We start from the raw sequence: 16,785 nt of genomic DNA on the forward strand, positions 1-16,785 counted from the left end.
GTACCACCGAAGTCGAAGCCTCGGTGCTATTTCCGAGCAATCTTCAACAACTGGGATACCACAGGGAAAAGATTTTTTTATTTTGTTTTATGTATTGGCAAACAATGACTTCATCTAGTGCAACCGCAATCGGCGCCGATGGACCGCAAAAAGAGGATCAAACGCGCTATCAGAAAAAGCCACTAAAACCACCGCGAAGTAATCCAATGCCTCTCAATTATACGGTCCCGATATGCAGAAAAGGCGAAGTGTCGTTCGCACCCTCTACAACGGAACCCCGGTACCCAAGCCCTCACCATAGCGAATTCACGTCAACCGCCATTTCTCAGCCATTCATCAACCCTGCCACCAGCTTGTCCATGAATCGCAGCGGCGGCAGCGAAGAGGATTGAGCTGATTGAATCGAATGATGGATGCCCAAGCATCAGATGGTCGGCGTGTCGGGGCTATTGCCGAGGTCGGAGCCTCGATAACTGGTCGGAATTGCTTTTTGCCTCCTGCTCTTCCCTTACCTGCATCGCTAGCCGCTCAAAATTCGAAGTGCAGGTGATTTACGTGATATGGACCATGCATATTCCTAGGTGCCGTTCTCTTCCTATTTGGACTTGACTGGTGTGTCCACCATCAGCCCGAGGAGGCTCATGCCCACCTCCGCCGCAGCCAGGACCGTAGTCTCGCCCACATTGTCATAGACCGGGGCAACTTCGACGACGTCGGCTCCAACGACGGACAGTCCAGTGAGACCGTCCAGGATGCTTAGGAGCTCTCGTGTGGACCAGCCCCCGGGCTCGGCAGTGCCTGTTGCCGGTGCAAAGGCAGGATCAAGGACGTCGATGTCTGCCACACGGAAGTTAGCGTTGAACTAAGTTGGGATGCACATCTAGACTCTGGGCGGAACGAGTTCATGATGATGATCCTCATGCCATGGGCTGCAACTTACCAATACTGATATACACCTTGGAGTCGCCTACCCTTTCCTTGATGCGGGAGATCATGCCGGAAACGCCAAGTCTATCCAAATCTCGAGCAGTGATGATGGTGAAGCCGCATCTAAGGTCGTTTCTCAAGTCTCCCTGTCGCCGAATAAGAGGGGCGCGAATCCCAGCATGGATAGACGTGTTTTTGATGAGCCCTTCCTCGTGGGCTATGTGCAAGAATGTTCCATGGTTCAAACCGCTTTGCTGCCTGTCAGACATTTCAACTCATATTCATGTGCCCTGAGATATCACAACATTACCGTGGCCTTTCGGCAGCAAAACGGGCGGAATGGGTCATACACTCACGCATAATCAGATATTCCGCCGCCTTTTTGTTTCAATAATCAATGTCAGCAATAAGCAAACTTGCTTAGTTCACCCTGCTGCGGAAAGTACGCACCAAGGACGGCAGGATCCCAGGTGTCTGGAGGTTTATCATCAGCTGCGTTCGGCTGTCAATAGGCAGAGCCACCACCCTCTTACCGATGTGGGAATCCATATGAATCACAGAGACTGGTCCAAATCGTTGATATGTCGACCGTAAGGCAGAGAGTGTGGTGGTGTGGTCGCCGCCCAGTGTTAGGATCCTCGGTGTCTTTGAGATGGAAGTGTTGGCCGCAACCCTCCCCGAAACGACCTAGATAAAATATAAATATCAGGGGGACACCGTCAGTTCTAGTTCAGTATGACTATCGGAATGAAGATGATGGCATTACCCTGTGAGCCTTATCCAACTGCTTCAATGCATAATTGTTGTCCAGCCATGTAAGCGTGACATCCCCACAGTCGACGATGGATGCCCCAGATGCAAACAGATTCTTGCCTGCTAACAGCGTTAGCAAATCTCAGGTCTTCCCGACCACCTAGCTAGGTAGGTAGTTCAGCAGTAAGCCATACCTGTGTAGATGCTCCACAACTCCTTTGCAAAAATCCTCTGACTGCCCGTCCGTATCCCCTGAGGCCCATAGCGTGTCCCAGGTCTCCCTGTAGTACTCTTGAGGGCGTGTTTCCATTAGCACCTATGTTGGCAACCACAAAGTTGTGCGCTATGTTAATCAATCCGAGCCTGCCAACCTACCGTATCAAACGGGGCTCCCATCACGGCAATGTCATAGCCGTTGCCTTTGATCGCTGCCTGCTCGTCCGAGAAGCAATTGACATACGGCAGGTTCCCAAAAGTCTTTAACCCATTGAACTGACTACCCGTTATTATGTCGACATCGTCAGCGTGCCAAACATGGGAGCCGCCAAGGGGCACCTGCGGTCCGCGTGGAAATTCCCATGCTGCTAATGCCGGGCTGAGCCACACTAGATACCAGGCAACAGATTTCATGGCGGAGTTGGGCGGGATTGTTGGCTTAGGTTTTGACTTTCGAAAGATGGTGTGAACTTCCTTTCGGCTCCTTACTTTGACAAACAAAAGCTGTTGTAGCACGGTAGCCTCAAATCAAACTCCAACATTCATGCAGCAAGCAGGTTACATCATTCCAAAACACCCAATCCCCCGCCTCCAATGGCCAAGACCAGCCCACTGATGTCCTAATCGGGGCTTGGCGGCTAACTCGTCGGCATAACTTCAAGAACACACGTTTTAAGAAAAACGTCCATCAGATTTTTAGGATTGAATCGCGATCTTCAAGTGGTTGGAATATTAAAGAAAATGCCTAACAAGGCAAAGAAAGCCCGGTCTGTGCCACGACGGCCTGCTTCGCGGCCTTTTTCGAGACCTGCCAAGGTTATATATTTTGTCACAATACACCAACCGCATGCAAATCGTCATGATTGGTGAAATTTGGATACTCTGTGTTCAAGGAAACATTTGATCTTTGAGGTTCTTCTGCCTATAGGTCTAAAAAATCGCCTGCAAGTTTGTAGAATAATATCGGGAATGACCCCCCACGAACAATGCGACTCCCTCATTTCTATCTCTGCAGTTGACTGGCGAGTTGGGGCTTTTCGGTGACCAAATGGACCATCTGCAGACGCACTTCCCACCAGGGGATCTTGGCTGTCGATGGCCTCTCTCTCTAGCTGTGACACGGGGATGGCATCGACACTTGACGTGCTTGTTCACATAGGGAGCTCCGATGATGTCCTGCAATTGGGTCATTAATTAAAATCCTAGGTTTTGGAGGTTAAATCTTGCCCATGACTCCCTCGCAATTGTATTTGCCTTCAGGGCGCATACCCAGCTTGCCAGGATGCGCCAAGTAGTGTAAATAATTTCCACCGCCTTTATTTCTGTTTCGCTTGACTGGAAACCTAGCAAGGCTGGCCTAGTCCCCCCCGATAGAAACATGCCATATTGCTACAGAATCGTCTATCCGGGTGCCTAGCGAAAGCTGTCAGAGCTAGGTAGACTAATTCTAGAGCTTAACCGTCATTGCTGAAGAGACATGCATCTCTGTCTCGGTATCACATCCCTTCTCAAGGCCATGATTTGCATGGGCGCCCTGGTCCTCATTCCCAACCCCCTGAGAGACGAGCAGGCTCATATCTTGCTGTGTAGTGACTTGTGAGCGAAGTTTTGGTTGCCAGCGTAAGCCCTAAAGGACCCCATATCGAGTGGTCAATGTTGGTAGTGGGCGGTCACCTTTAGGAACCACCCGATCGATACAAACATAAAAAATACGGAGGCGTTGACTGACCCCCTCTCGATTTACCGTTTAATCACCTACCTTGTTTTTTTAATACGGTCACTTGAGTACAGTAGCCTAGAGCTTACCCAAAGCCTAGAACTTGATGCTATATTGTGAGTAGCGAATGACCCCCAATGTCCTGTTCAACCACAGCCGCCTGTGTGTGAAACGCCTGCTGCTTGCAGTCTACGAATCAACTCTGGAAACCAGATAGTCTGCCAACCTGTGCGGTTCCACGCCAAGTAGAGGATAGGCGAATCATGAAAAGTGACGAGCAAAGCACCATGTTTGGCGCGGCGTGTGACTGTACCACTTTCGCGGGAACTACTCTCTTCCAAGGCCAGGGTGCGTGTACAGTATAACCACATTGCGGCTTTTCTGGGTCGGAGATAAAAAAAAAGGGGGTTGCCCTGGATTGAACAATGGCAAACGGTTCCAAGTATGCCCCGAACCTTATGAGCCCGAATTCGCTTGAGTCTCCTGTGAGGGTATTGCTCCCCTTGCTCCCTGTCGTCGGTGAACCCACTGACGCTCCTTACAAGACGGCCACTCAATATCACGACTGGGCTGCATGAGTAGGACTGTCACTGGGACAAGAGATGCCGCACGACTGTGGGGACAGCTACACTGCTAGTTCACATTCTAAAAAAGCCTGAATATTTGCATCGTGAAGCAGTCAGTACATTAGCTACCTAGTTGTCCAAACTGCTCATGTAGCCCCCGGATACATTTCAACTGTAAGAATCGAAGTTATGAGCACAGAGCGTATTTAACAAAGTTTGTATGTACTGAGGCAGGTATGTAAGGTACGTAAGTAGGTGTGTAGGTTGGTAGGTAGGTAGCAAGACGGTAGGTAAGAAAGTACCGTCAAGTACCTGGTAAAAAGTGCTTTGCCACCCAGTCTTCTGGGCTAGCCTAGCCCCGTTTCTCGCCCGAGTCCAGTGAGAAGCAGCTAGATGCTGTGTACCATACAGCTTTTTTGACCTTCCACAACTGGCCTAGAATGACCAAGCGGTTGCGCGTGGGCTTGCTCGGGGCATTTCTTCCACTGATGATACATCCAGACAAACAGTATGGACCAGACTAGTGCCACTTCTAGAATAATCAGAACACAAAAAAGGTCTCACTGCTCCGTGACGGCAAAATAGCTATTTTCTTCAGCCTAAGGACCGGCAATGGCGCCTTCAGTCCCCCGATCGACACATACACCAAAAAACGACGTGCTCATCATTTTCTCCAATCGGCATCAAACATGTACAAAGTATTACAGTTTCTGCTACTCTCAATCTCGTCACATTTCCGGAATGGACTTGGCGCGTGCAGTAGAGATCAACATGCCCCAACGCAGTCCGACTCAAGCTTCGTAACAGGGCCTGGACAGCAATGAACATCCTGGGCAAATGCAGGGGCAGGCGTCACAGAGCGCAGCGGGCGGGGTCAAGCCGCCGAGGAGAAGGGAGGAGAACTTTTTTTTTCTTTGTCTGCTTCTCTCAGAATTTCTCGGCTTAGTCTCCGGTACCGCTGCAGAAGTTTCAATGACGGCAAAGTCCGAAACCCCTGACCAAAAGTCTCGTACGAGATGAAAGGACAGCAATCGATGGCGAGGGGGCTTACGAAAGAATTTGGATATGCAGGGACGGGAGAATACTGTTGCAGTTTTGTTTAGACGAAATGACACGACTGTGCCGCAAACAACACTAAAGTGTTTTGGTGTATCGGAACAGCTTTAGGGGGTGTCCTAGGTGCCCGAATTGATAGAGCAGCTCACGACCAATAGCAAGTAGTATCTAATCCTTTTTTCTACTGTAAAGTAGTCCTGGAATTAACTCGGGAATGACGGTGAGCTCAGGGGCCTGCTGGAAAAGACAACACTTCCGAAGGAGGGGATAGAAAGTGAAATGCCAACCCACTGACAAGTAAGCCGTTCTCAGCAAAAATGGAAGGCATGCTTCGCTTGTCCCTTCCCTTTCGATCACCGCTTTGTCAGGGGTAGGGCAAAAGACCTACCCCAGGTGAATGTGAGCAGCACAGGGGTGCTTGACAGAGCCTATGGCAAACTTGGCAGAGTTGGTCAAGCGCAGAGAAGACAAGGAGACTGGCGTCGGTTGCATGGGATAGGTACACAGCAAGTTGACTATCACTACGCACAAAAAGTTTACGGGCAGGCAGTTTAATGCCTCGTGCAGACTGTGCTTGGTTTACCAGATTGCTTGGCCTTGACCACGTCAGTGCGGCCTCAACGTGGACCATATCGAGTAAGTAACATTGGAAAGTTGGAAACCCAAGCTACATTCCCAATCACATCACTTATTGTAAGCGGAGTTTAGAGAAAAGCAGAGTCAGCATAAGACAACCCACCCCCCACGTCTTTGGCCATGTCTCCACCACGCCTTGGTATGCATTCTTGTAGAGTAGCGCTCGCGCTTAACGTTGGCGGCCTTTATGGTGGCCTGCTGTTTTTCCAGAACGCTTATTTGACGCGCGTATCAGCGGTTGTGCCACATTAGGAAAGAAAAGAAAAGAAAAAAAGAATGCCAACGCAGCAGTGAGGGATAGGCGCAGCATCGTGGAGGGTGGAGATGGCGCGGTACCTTGTTTTGCGGATCATTAGCGAGAAGAAAGACACTAAATAGCCGCCGTACTCTGTCACCCATCCCCCAAAAACAAGCGAAAGGAAGAGCCCGGAGATTTCGGCCACAAAACCCGCATGATATGCACGGGAGCAGGGTGGGGGACTGAAATGAGCCTCGCTGTATGGCTTGTCATGTTCAATATTACCGCACACATATTACTTACCTGGCAAAGGTGGCTCGGCTCGACCGTGGCAGGGCGAGCATAGTAGGTCTTTCTTTTACTGAAGTCCTGCCCGTAATTTTGCCGCCGTCGACCCTGGTCGGACCCCTGCCGGCGAGGTGAGGACGTCCAGACTGTCGGTAAATAATGAAAATGCAGAACTGGCCATGAACGACCCGGCTGCCGCATTGCAATCACAGCCCAGGGTTAGGCTTACTACTACTGTCAACTCGGTTATCCACCTTTGCGCTACTAAGAGATGCCAGAATGGGTTTCTCTGCCCATCCAGATAGAAGTAGAACTGATATTGGTAGCTGTGCCGTTTGTATTTTTAGCTTGGGGAGTAACAAGGTCTACTAGAATCGCTTCAAGCCCCCACGACTTTTGACAGATTGTTACTCTACTGCCTGGATATTCTTTTTTCTACTTCTCCCGGAGCCGTCCGCCCGACTTGTCTGCCTGTTGTTACGAAGTAGATAGTCATGACAATATACCGATCATCAGGTGCAAGAAAAAGGATCCACCCGGTCGCATTCTATGCGGCCGTCTTAATGTATACCCACCCTGTCAGACTGACAGAGTTTTGACAACTGGACAGGCAAGGCAGGCTGGGATAGCGGGCTGCATGAATCAGAGCTACCGAATCGCCTCATTGCCTGAGTTTATCTGGTGATAACAAAAAAAAAAAAAACGGTACGTGGCCCCTTCGTGCGCGCGGGTGACAGCGAATAGTGTATTCGAAACCCAGGTGTGTGGATGGGGAGAGAGGACATGGAGATGGAGATTGGGGGGGCTTTGCGTCGGTTGTCCTACCTAATTTGAGCAACTACAGTACGCCGTACGTAGTAGTTGTGGATCCGCCCAGGATCGCTCTAGCCAATGTAAGCTAACGGATCGTCCCGACAGATCGGAACCGGTGGGGCAGAGGCGCGGGCGCTTGTGGCACTGGCGAGCCAATTGGGACAAAGTCTGAGGTGGGTGCTTGTGCGCTGGGCGGGCGGGACAGGATGAACCGGCTTGCCCTTCCGGGTTGAAACGGTCGCTCCCCAGCCTGGACTGGGTTCTGACTGACAGGAGAAAGCCATGTCCTGGTCTCCGTGGCAGTACTGGTGGAGTTTTTTTTTCCTTTTCCTTTGTCGAATGTGATAATCATGAGTGAAATTTACTTTGACCGGCATTGCGATTAGGCCCGAATTTTTCTTCCTTTTTTCCTATGATTCATTTATTTGCATTGCTTGATCGATTCGACACCGTAAAGCCGGTTTCAGACCTGAACGCAGATGAATTCATGCTGCAGAGAATCAGGGCAAACATCTATTTCGGGAACAGTGCAGTGACATGACCTATTTTTTGTGCATTTGCTTCGTATTTTCGTTTATGTTTTTTTTTTTTGTCAAAGTGTGTCCGGAACTCGCTACTGCTGATGATCAGAGGTGCAGATATGTGCATGCTAGATAGAGGCACTGTAGTTGTGCGGTGTTAAGCGAGCCTTGGTTGGGGCTCAGGGCAATGTGGTGGGGGCTTGTTGAGATATTTTTTTTCTTGTCTCTGTCTCCCTCTTTGCCAGAGAGCCTCACTGCACTGACCGTTGTGTGCGACCCGGCAGATTGGGAGACATAAGCTATCCCAAACACTTCAACCCACTCCTGAGGCAGAGAGGCGGCGCAGATAGGCCGCTGAGCGCGACCAAGGGGTTCCCAATCACAATCGTTTAATTGTTTGGAATGCGAACGCCAAAGATGGATGGCATGAATTGAATTACAAGAGTACCTACAAGATTGCACTTTGAAATTGGCGAGCGTCCTTTTGCTCTGTGGTCATTAGAACGTTATTTCCGTAGGGCAAGGACATAAGGCGGGGCTGCATGCGTCTCGTTACTCTACAGAAAGTAGCTGCGGCCAGACCAGCGACCAGCGGTTTCTTGTCTGCAGGAGAGCGTCGCGTGTTGTGATTTTGTCATTTCTTCCGGTACAGTCGTCATTTTACATCTTGATTTACTGAGATGTACCTCTAAAAGGTGGCCCTATGTTGGTCGCTTGTCGGGCTAAGAGAGGCGCGCGGTTACTGAAAGCCTGGCCGCGAAAGGGGGCTTCGAAAGCGGTCGACCTGGGGAAGCCAGGGAAGCTTTGGCCGCTCTCGAAGCTCTGCGCACTTTGTAGAATTGTGGGGACAGCTTGCGTCCTATGCTTACTATGGTTTGTCCACAAACGAGAAATGTATGCGGCCACTTTCCTTGGACAATACTGTTTTAAGCGAGACTAGCAGTGCAAAACAGCTCTTTAGCTCCACTCGTAGCGCAACCAAACCTACGCAAAAGCTCGACAGAAGGTGGAAAAGGTGGATTGATGGAACGAAGCTGGTTGAGGTACCCAATACATTGCACCTTGGAGGTGAAGACAAGGGGGCGACCCGACAGTCTGGTAAGGTGGAGTGGAGTGTGGACCAATGAATATGAAAGACCGCAGTCGGTGACGGGCACCCATGCAATTATTCTGGGTTGTGCCTTGTCGCGTATGCACCGTTTTCTTTTGCACGTTTTTGTCCTACAGCACGCTTTTGTCGTCGTGCAGTTAGTTGAGCACTTTACTGGCCAGCAGGCAGCCTGAAATGGAATGACAATTGATTATTACCTCTATTATAATCAGCTTTCTACTGTGGACGATGTGTCATGGACCAGCTGTCCGTAAGGTATTGGTGGTGCACGACAATTTGGGTTGAACGAAATTAAAATAGTCATGCTTGTGTAACTGCGGCCGCCCAATCTCGGCTTCTTGTAGCTTGTGTACAGTGCATACCAAGGTATTAATGTGAAATTTCAAGTGTGATGTACTTAGTTTCTATACTCAGTCACAATTTACCTATCCAAAAAGAATGAGCACATAACATAACAACGGCCCGCCACTTGGATGCCGGACGGTCGGTCCCGAGAGGCACAACGAGCACAATGTGGAGTTGTCTGTGATGATGTGGCACCCGCCCGCCCCAAGGCACATACATATATGTACACGTCTGACGAATCGAGATGGGAAGCTGTCGATCGACCGACTGAGAGTACATTGTCAATTTTTTTTTGTGATTGGTTTGGCCCCCAAATGCACTATTTCCAAGGTTTCGTAACTGCGTAAATACGACATTGTCGGACGCCTCCGTAAGACGGTACGAATGAATGCTGCATAGTTGCTTCTCTACCTAGGCAGCTATGTCCTCACTATGACTGCCTAGTATAGTATTATATACTGGTAGGTTATCGAAATTTTCGCTAATACTGAGTGGGAAGACTTAGGCAGAAAGAGGGCAAATTCGATGCAAACCGCTATCGCATGCCTGCTCGAAGCTGTCCACAGAGATTCAAGTGGAGAAGATTCGAACAACCCCTCATTTAAACGGAACATGCGGCAAATCATACACTGACTTCCTGGTAGGTGGAATTTATTGTTTTTTTCGTTTCTTTTGTACGGTTGTAGGGCTGGTAGGCTGCACGGAGTAGCATATGTCTGCTTCTCGTAGGGGATGGCCGCGGCACGTAAAACAAATGATGAGTGAGAGCTTAGACTGGATTTACGTTCACAGTCAGAATTCAAACGCAGTCTAGACTTACTACGTACTGGAAATTTGCCCGCTTACCGTTTTGCCGTGGGCCTCTGGAGTACAGTAATGGGACCCTGCCGGGGCCGGGCAATCGTTTTCGTCGTCTTTGAGTGGCTACACCAGACCACAAAAAACATTACCCCACTAAAAGTCCCCAAAACCATTTTGATCCTTCCACTCCACTCCCACTTCGTCAACGCAACTCGCACTTACTTTCCTTTCTGTCTTCATGCGCCACTTCTCGACATCAATTTCTTTTTTTTTTTCGTTTTCTGCTTTGATTTTCTTGGTGTGACATAGATGTTGCGCTGCAATCTCCTACCAATACAGTAAGTTGCCCAGTTACATCTACACCGACCAGTTTTCTTACCGGTGAGATGCTTGTTCAATTCCTGGTCCCTGCCCATTTCTTGATGAAGGGCAATTCGCCTCGTCCTTTGATGACTTGTCAATCTCGCGCTGCCCGAAGCATCCCTTGAGATACTCAGTACTACCTAAACTTCCCAGGTATATTGTGTTACCTCCAGGTAGGCGGGCTAGATAGGAAGGCTTGGAACGCATCTGGGCGTTCTAGCTACACCCAAGTACTCTATCGGACGATAGCTACTCGTTCGAGTGATGCGCTCGGGCGGGGGCCTTTCAACCCTACGGAGCCTCCGAAAACACTAGGCTTCCCTAGTCTTGGCCAAAGCCTCATACCCCTTGCTCAATACTCTTTTGGGCCTTCCCCGCGCGCGACCAGGCAGATATGGCATAATTCTGCAGTTGTCAGGTTACGCAAGGGATTCTCGGCCTACATAGGCGTTTGACCAGCAAACAGTCACACGTTGATCTCTACATCGTCGTGCCCATCGTGCGATGAACCAGTAGTGACCCGCGTTTGCTACTTATTTCTCGTTATCTTTTTGCTACTGTTCTTGGTCCAAACATGTCTACGAGAATTAAAACTAGGAGTGCTGCCAAGCGCCTCACAAACCGTATGGCCTCATTAATGCTTTTGGATTCCCGGTATATGAATCCCTTTCACATCTGTATTCCCTTTTACTTACGCTCCTCTTCAAAACGGTAGCTCCGAGGCCGTTTTTTCTGGCAACGGCTGCCGTGTTTGACACAACAAGTCGAACCAGGCGAGCGAACCCTGTTTCGATTGGGGTAGGGGGTCCTTGACAGTTGAACTCAAGGACCCCAGTCGGTACCCGGTACAAGCTTGCGTCTCCACAACATATTATCCTCCTTGGCATTATTGCTATCCTCCCGTCTTGCCGCGTTATTGCTTTCCGTGGTAGTTTTTTCCTCTCGTTTGGTTGCCCATCACCCGCTTCAGTGCGGCTCGAACCTAGCATGGCCCCCTCTCTTCGCAAGACGCGAACGAGGGTCACCTTTCACTCGGCGGGAGGCCATTCTTATTACGGATAATCTGCTCAATCAAATCTTACCCATGATCATCTTGGAGCGGACTTCCTGGCTACTTCATAGTGATGTTGATGGAAAGCCATGCAAAACTCAACCATAGACTTGATCGTCTGAAGACGGCACACAAATCGACGGCATACAATCTACCCGGGCAGATGTCATATCTTTATTCCCTCTGATGCAGGGAGGTGTAAGGTGTGGTTCCCCCACCAGGAAAATTGCACACACCACTTGACTGCCTGTGCTAAGTACCGGACACTTTGAGGCTACTACGCCTGCCGTATGCATGCTGCCAATACCATGATCTGCAGAAACTCTCAAGGGGGGTGGAAAGCCTTGGTGGTCCAGGGTCCACCGGGCTATGTGCAGGACCCAAGTGGTGAGGTACATGGGGCTTTTTTTCCACAAGGCCAGAAGAGAACCCACCCTCAGGCGGAGAAGAGGGACCCCCTGGTTTGTCTTTACATGGCCATCCCCAGAACAAAAAGTCGGCTCTCGATATTGCGACTGCTGTCTCCTCTCTTATATATATTCACTCACACCCTCCTCCCACTGATTTTGTTCTTATACGAATTCCCTCATTCGCAAACATTGACTCGCCGATACTAGTCTACGGGCGAGCTGCTGGCTTTATTTGATCAAACTTCAAGTCATCACATCAAAAAAACCATTTTGTACCCTCCTCCACACTAGATCGATTTGCTCTCGACTCCCTGATATCAGTGGAGCAAAATTACTCTGCGGTCCACCACCAAAGGCCACAAGTTCAAGTTCAAGCACTTTACCTGCAAAGGATCGAACCCATCAAAGGCGCCAACATTGCGTTCCGAGACCTACAGTTAAATATCACTATGAAGGCATCACCCTACCCCGAGGCCAGGGTTGGCGCCAATTTTGATGATATCGTGCACTCCGCCGCGCAAACAACATCAAATTACGCACAGGATCTCTCTCCGTATAGTGTATGGCTACAGAATACCACTCTTCAATGATTACAAAGCTCTAACAACCGGTGCAGAACTCACCATTTAGCTATACAACACCTTCCCGAGAGCACACTCCAGCCTCAAGTGCCCCTTCGCCTGCGTTTGATGACAAGAGCCCTGGAAATTACGGCGCTCTGCAGCAGCCTGTTACACACTCATATTATCCATATGTCGGACCCGTCACCACGCAAGCGCAACAACTCCTGCCCATCAGCGCCCCTCCGGTCACTGAAAGCCACTTTGAAACGCAGATGTCTGAGTACATCAGCGCCTCGCCCACAGTTCCATACTTTGGTCACTTTTGCGTCTCGGAAGTACCTGCGGATGTAGAGCGCAATGCCCACCTCAGAGACAGATATGCATTTCCATCCGCACCCATGGACACCATGCAAACAGGGGAGCAGGGGATTTTCAACGCAAACCCATCAACCCAGCCGCAGTATAGGACACCAAGGAGCCATATGAGCGATACCAACACAACATACTCTCCGGTGCCTGCCACCAACATGCAATCCCCACAGGAAGCCCAAAAGACAGCAAAACGGCGCGGCGCAGCAACACGGACAGCAAGGGCGCGACCTGCAGCTGCCAGGCGGCGCAGCGTGGCTTCCCGTGCAAAGGATGATTCCCCAATAATGCCCAAAGGCTCAAACAAGACCGGCGAGGCTTCTTCGAGCTCAAAGTCTTCCATGAAGCCCACTCTTCAACTCAGAGATGAGGCAAAGGAAGAAGAGAAGATTCTCATGGAGCTTCGCCGAGAGCTATCAGATGACAAGGGCAAGGGGATGTGGGAGGAGATCACCAGGAGGTACATAAGTATATATGACCACATTGAAAGGTCTGCGCTTCAAATGAAGCTTACCCGGGCGATCAATGCCCACTGCATATGGCCACAGGAAGAGGTAAGCCATCGACCATTCGTATCGAGCATATTAAAACCGTGCAGTCGACTAACTCAATTCTCTAGCTTGATCTCCTCGTCGAGGCGTATCGCGTCGATAATGAGCAGCGATATAACCGCATCATCCAATGGATGGCAGAAAACGGAGGTTGCAAGGTCTGGCCATGGAGGCCAAAGCACATTGAGGCACAGCTGGTCAAGCTTGGACTCGAGGAGCCAGAACTTCACAACCAAGAGAGGTCACGCAGGAGGGCGACAAACGCGCGCAAGAAGAACACATCACAGGCCGTGGCCGTCATCAACCGCGACCCGGCGGGCAACGGAGATGTCACCACCTGGGTCAGGGTGATCCCGGCACAGGCCACCATCGACTTTAACACACCGCCGTACCAACAACCGGCCTTGCCCTCGACCCTTCATCAGCGGGGCAACGGGTTCGCCGGGCCCAAGAAGCTGTCACCGCACCAGCTCGACACTTCGATCGGACAGGAGGTCGTCGATCACCATTTTTTCAGCAATGAGGCCCGCGACAAGATGCTCGACCAGATCGAGCAGAAGTACTATCCCGATGACACACCCACCACTGCCCAATCTACCGAATTCCTCGACAGTGGAAAGATGGAAACTCAGAGCCCAGTGGAAACACGGCAAAGCTCAGGTTTTCATCCCAACATGGTGATGAGGGGCGGTCAGCAGCACGACAATAGCCAGCAGCACGTCAACAGCCTGACGTTGAAAACGGAGTTTTAGTTCATTCTTGTGCACATTTTTTTTACCATTTTCATTTATTCTCTCTCTTCTTTTACTTTAGATTGCACTGGTCATGGTTTGTTTGGTTTTCATTTTATTTTGCATTTCTATTCAAAGTCACAATGATTCCCTTTCCTTCATTCGCATGGTTTGTTTGCCAACGATTAGACTAGGTATTCAATTAGGATGGGTGGCTCTTTTCCTGTTTTTCTCCTTATGCGGTAATGTCTATGATGGGTTTTTTTCTGTTTTACTCTTTGCGTTTAAAGGCTAGTCCCGGAGTTACGGACGCTCATTCTTCCCAATACAAGAAATTACAACTTACTCCCACTCACAAGTTATCCCGTTACGAGTTTGGTGTTTTGAGACGCTAGAACGGAGAGGAGACTCCGGGACTAACGAGAGCATTCCCCGACTCCAACGTTGATCTCTACAGCTACGCATCGTCCCGCTGCATTTGGGGATCGGTCACCTCGCAGGAGAGCCTACGCAGGGGTATACGTGATTGGAATGCTGATTGTGACGACTTCTTATTTTTGCCCCCCTTGCCTTTTTACTTTCACCACATCCGGAGCGCCACGACCTTGCATCTGTGGGTTTGGCAGACGAGTAGACGTGTATGGATGGCTTCCCTCCGTTTTCAATCTGTTTAGATGGTTCTCTGTCGAATTAAGGCAGCCAAGCGCGAGTTCAAGCAAGCTGAGGACCGCAAACCCACCTTGGCTGCCTATATTTTGGGATGTGAGGGGGGCGGTCTCTTTGGAGGGACGAACCCATTGTGACTCAAATGGCTAGCACGCCCAAGTGCGGCGCGCACACACCTACGGATTTGCTGTTTACATACACCTTACTAAGAAAGACGGGCCCCCAGTGGGATATGCAAGGCAATAATGGCGTCTTGGATAATGGAGGGGGGCGGGCAAACTCTGGGCAGCAAAACGGAAGACGGAGGTCTCCGATGGGGGCGGCAGCAGGTTTGAGTGGAAAAGTGGGTTAGGTTGGGTAGTATTCTAGGTTAGCCGAAGCACAAGACTATCTGTCAAAAGGTGTAATAGATACCATCCTACCATGTTCACGCAGGGGGATCTTTGAGAGTCGATGATGAGGTGTGATGTAGACAACACATTTGCCATATCAATACTCCCCACGGGCGGCACAATCGCTCCACTATGTTTATTAGAAATTTGATTACTTTCCCCGGAGATATGTGCGCCCCTGGCCTTTGGCCCAATGGGCGCAAAGGTGCCGTTGGTTGGCAGGTCATCAGTCGGAGGTAGTCGATGTGCAGTCTCATTGGACAAAGAGACGCCCGGCCGCAAACAGAGCGCGGCTAAAGTAGCCCAGTCAACATTGGGAACCATCGCGCACAGAGGTGTTGTAGAGTCTTGATTGGAGTTTCAAGGGATGGAGTGAGTGGGGAGAGAGAATGTGATGGCTCATATTTGTGACCTGTAAGCCATGGTACGGCTTGGCTGACAGCCCTATCCCCAGGAGGCCCTGGCCATTTGACTAGATCAGAGATCCCACCGACCCTGGTCTCAGAGGCATCAAACTGAAGTTGTGTAATGCAGTGGTAGTTGGCACAACTGCCAATGAGAACCTATGATGATCAAAGTTTCAGGCCTCGCCCTCTCTTACAGGTATGCTGCACAGCACATTCGAGGGGCAAGTACTCTGTCGCCTTTCTAGGCCAGAACATACGGTCGTTGTGTTGCCTGGAATTCTCAGTTGGGAAATGAAGACATGTAATGTCTAGGTACCTTGCCTTACTTACCTTCCTTACCTAGACAATGTCACTGCTGTCTACTGGTGGGTAAGTAAGCCTGGAACCAGCGAAATAGCCAAGCGAGCCAGACTCTAACTATCCCTTGGCTCGATTAGCAAATTTGGATCCCCAAGGCAACCAATACGTCTTGCCTTCTCAAAAGCCTTCATAATTGTCGAGGTGACCTGGTTTTTATGCTGTGGGTGTGATGCCAGCATGTTTTAATCGCCGACTGATCAAGCTCCAAGATGCCGTTCAAGTCACATCTATCATAAACGTAGGGAGATGAGATTGATCCACAGTCAGCGATGGCTATCAGCCAGCCCTGGTTTGACGCGTTACCCGGTCTTCCCGGCCAAGCACAGTAGACGAGGGAAATCCTGTGAGCCGAGTGCAGCCGCAAGGGTGGATGAAATCAAGCAAAATCACATGATTGACAATTGATGCCCATTAAAAACATCATCGTATCGGTACCGCTCATGAGAGCTCTGGGGTTAAATGGCGCTGAACCTTGACCTTGTCAGTGGGGAGACGGTCAACGTCAACCATGACCCTTGCTAACGGAGTCGACACTTGCCTTCGCCTGTGCTGTGGATACTTGATTGAACCCCAGTGGGCGAGATTGTTGATTGTTGCCGCTGGACCACCGGCTGATCGTTCCGACAATGCCATAATTACCTAGATCGACCCATAGCATGGTAAAGACACGTAGAGGAGGAGCAGTCGGCAAGACGGCTAGGTGTCTGGTGGCGATGCGATGCCTTCTTCGAGAGCGAGCGTCACCTCTGTGGGATGAGACCAATTAAACAGAATCCACCAATGATGGGGATAATGAGATACTGGATCTAGATTTCAAAGACAAAAAATTGAGAAGGCGTGCCGGTGTGACGAGACGTTACAGCCAAGATTTTCACCTTCTCGCCTCTCGCCTCGGTGTCGCTCGGTCAAGCAGGTCCGGACCATGATATCCGCA

The 16,785-nt window shown here is 50.2% G+C and overlaps 5 protein-coding genes across 5 annotated transcripts; 2 read left to right on the forward strand and 3 right to left on the reverse strand.

Moving 5' to 3' along the window:
- Nucleotides 1-51: 51 nt before the first annotated feature.
- MGG_00671 (arginase) lies at nucleotides 52-2,444 on the reverse strand. Its single transcript, XM_003718296.1, has 8 exons — nucleotides 2,056-2,444; nucleotides 1,875-1,971; nucleotides 1,694-1,800; nucleotides 1,461-1,614; nucleotides 1,378-1,401; nucleotides 1,284-1,305; nucleotides 941-1,176; nucleotides 52-837 (listed from the first exon to the last, which is right to left on the reverse strand). The coding sequence occupies exons 1-8, from the start codon at nucleotides 2,308-2,310 to the stop codon at nucleotides 596-598; spliced, it is 1,137 nt and encodes a 378-aa protein (XP_003718344.1). The 5' UTR covers nucleotides 2,311-2,444; the 3' UTR covers nucleotides 52-595.
- Nucleotides 2,445-5,841: 3,397 nt separating this feature from the next.
- MGG_17395 (uncharacterized protein) lies at nucleotides 5,842-6,453 on the reverse strand (the record flags this gene model as incomplete). The annotated part of the gene is made up of 3 exons (XM_003718297.1): nucleotides 5,842-5,902; nucleotides 5,975-6,085; nucleotides 6,413-6,453. 3 exons carry the CDS (start codon nucleotides 6,451-6,453, stop codon nucleotides 5,842-5,844), a joined length of 213 nt encoding a protein of 70 aa, XP_003718345.1.
- A 3,503-nt stretch (nucleotides 6,454-9,956) lies between these two features.
- MGG_17396 (uncharacterized protein) lies at nucleotides 9,957-11,443 on the reverse strand (the record flags this gene model as incomplete). The annotated part of the gene is made up of 7 exons (XM_003718298.1): nucleotides 9,957-9,961; nucleotides 10,015-10,111; nucleotides 10,211-10,251; nucleotides 10,368-10,491; nucleotides 10,697-10,756; nucleotides 11,047-11,135; nucleotides 11,434-11,443. 7 exons carry the CDS (start codon nucleotides 11,441-11,443, stop codon nucleotides 9,957-9,959), a joined length of 426 nt encoding a protein of 141 aa, XP_003718346.1.
- Nucleotides 11,444-11,927: 484 nt separating this feature from the next.
- On the forward strand, nucleotides 11,928-14,404 carry MGG_00669 (uncharacterized protein). The gene is made up of 3 exons (XM_003718299.1): nucleotides 11,928-12,372; nucleotides 12,429-13,298; nucleotides 13,364-14,404. Exons 1-3 carry the CDS (start codon nucleotides 12,262-12,264, stop codon nucleotides 14,045-14,047), a joined length of 1,665 nt encoding a protein of 554 aa, XP_003718347.1. The 5' UTR covers nucleotides 11,928-12,261; the 3' UTR covers nucleotides 14,048-14,404.
- Nucleotides 14,405-14,834: 430 nt separating this feature from the next.
- On the forward strand, nucleotides 14,835-16,494 carry MGG_17397 (uncharacterized protein; the record flags this gene model as incomplete). Its single annotated transcript, XM_003718300.1, has 5 exons — nucleotides 14,835-15,035; nucleotides 15,103-15,153; nucleotides 15,663-15,687; nucleotides 15,835-15,860; nucleotides 16,426-16,494. The coding sequence occupies 5 exons, from the start codon at nucleotides 14,835-14,837 to the stop codon at nucleotides 16,492-16,494; spliced, it is 372 nt and encodes a 123-aa protein (XP_003718348.1).
- Between the last annotated feature and the right edge of the window lie 291 nt (nucleotides 16,495-16,785).

This window comes from Pyricularia oryzae, chromosome 5 (assembly GCF_000002495.2).
Source record: "Pyricularia oryzae 70-15 chromosome 5, whole genome shotgun sequence".
NCBI classification, from domain to species: Eukaryota; Fungi; Ascomycota; class Sordariomycetes; order Magnaporthales; family Pyriculariaceae; genus Pyricularia; species Pyricularia oryzae.

Bases quoted from the DNA above. Each gene is read 5' to 3' on its own strand.
- MGG_00671 (XM_003718296.1), bottom strand. From the start codon at position 2,310: ATGAAATCTGTTGCCTGGTATCTAGTGTGGCTCAGCCCGGCATTAGCA. The intron at 1,972-2,055 runs GTAGGTTGGCAG...CACGCCCTCAAG, and splicing joins TGGGAGCCCCGTTTGATACG to AGTACTACAGGGAGACCTGG. The intron at 1,615-1,693 runs GTAATGCCATCA...TATTTTATCTAG, and splicing joins AGTTGGATAAGGCTCACAGG to GTCGTTTCGGGGAGGGTTGC.
- MGG_00669 (XM_003718299.1), top strand. From the start codon at position 12,262: ATGAAGGCATCACCCTACCCCGAGGCCAGGGTTGGCGCCAATTTTGAT. The intron at 12,373-12,428 runs GTATGGCTACAG...CAACCGGTGCAG, and splicing joins AGGATCTCTCTCCGTATAGT to AACTCACCATTTAGCTATAC. The intron at 13,299-13,363 runs GTAAGCCATCGA...TCAATTCTCTAG, and splicing joins GCATATGGCCACAGGAAGAG to CTTGATCTCCTCGTCGAGGC.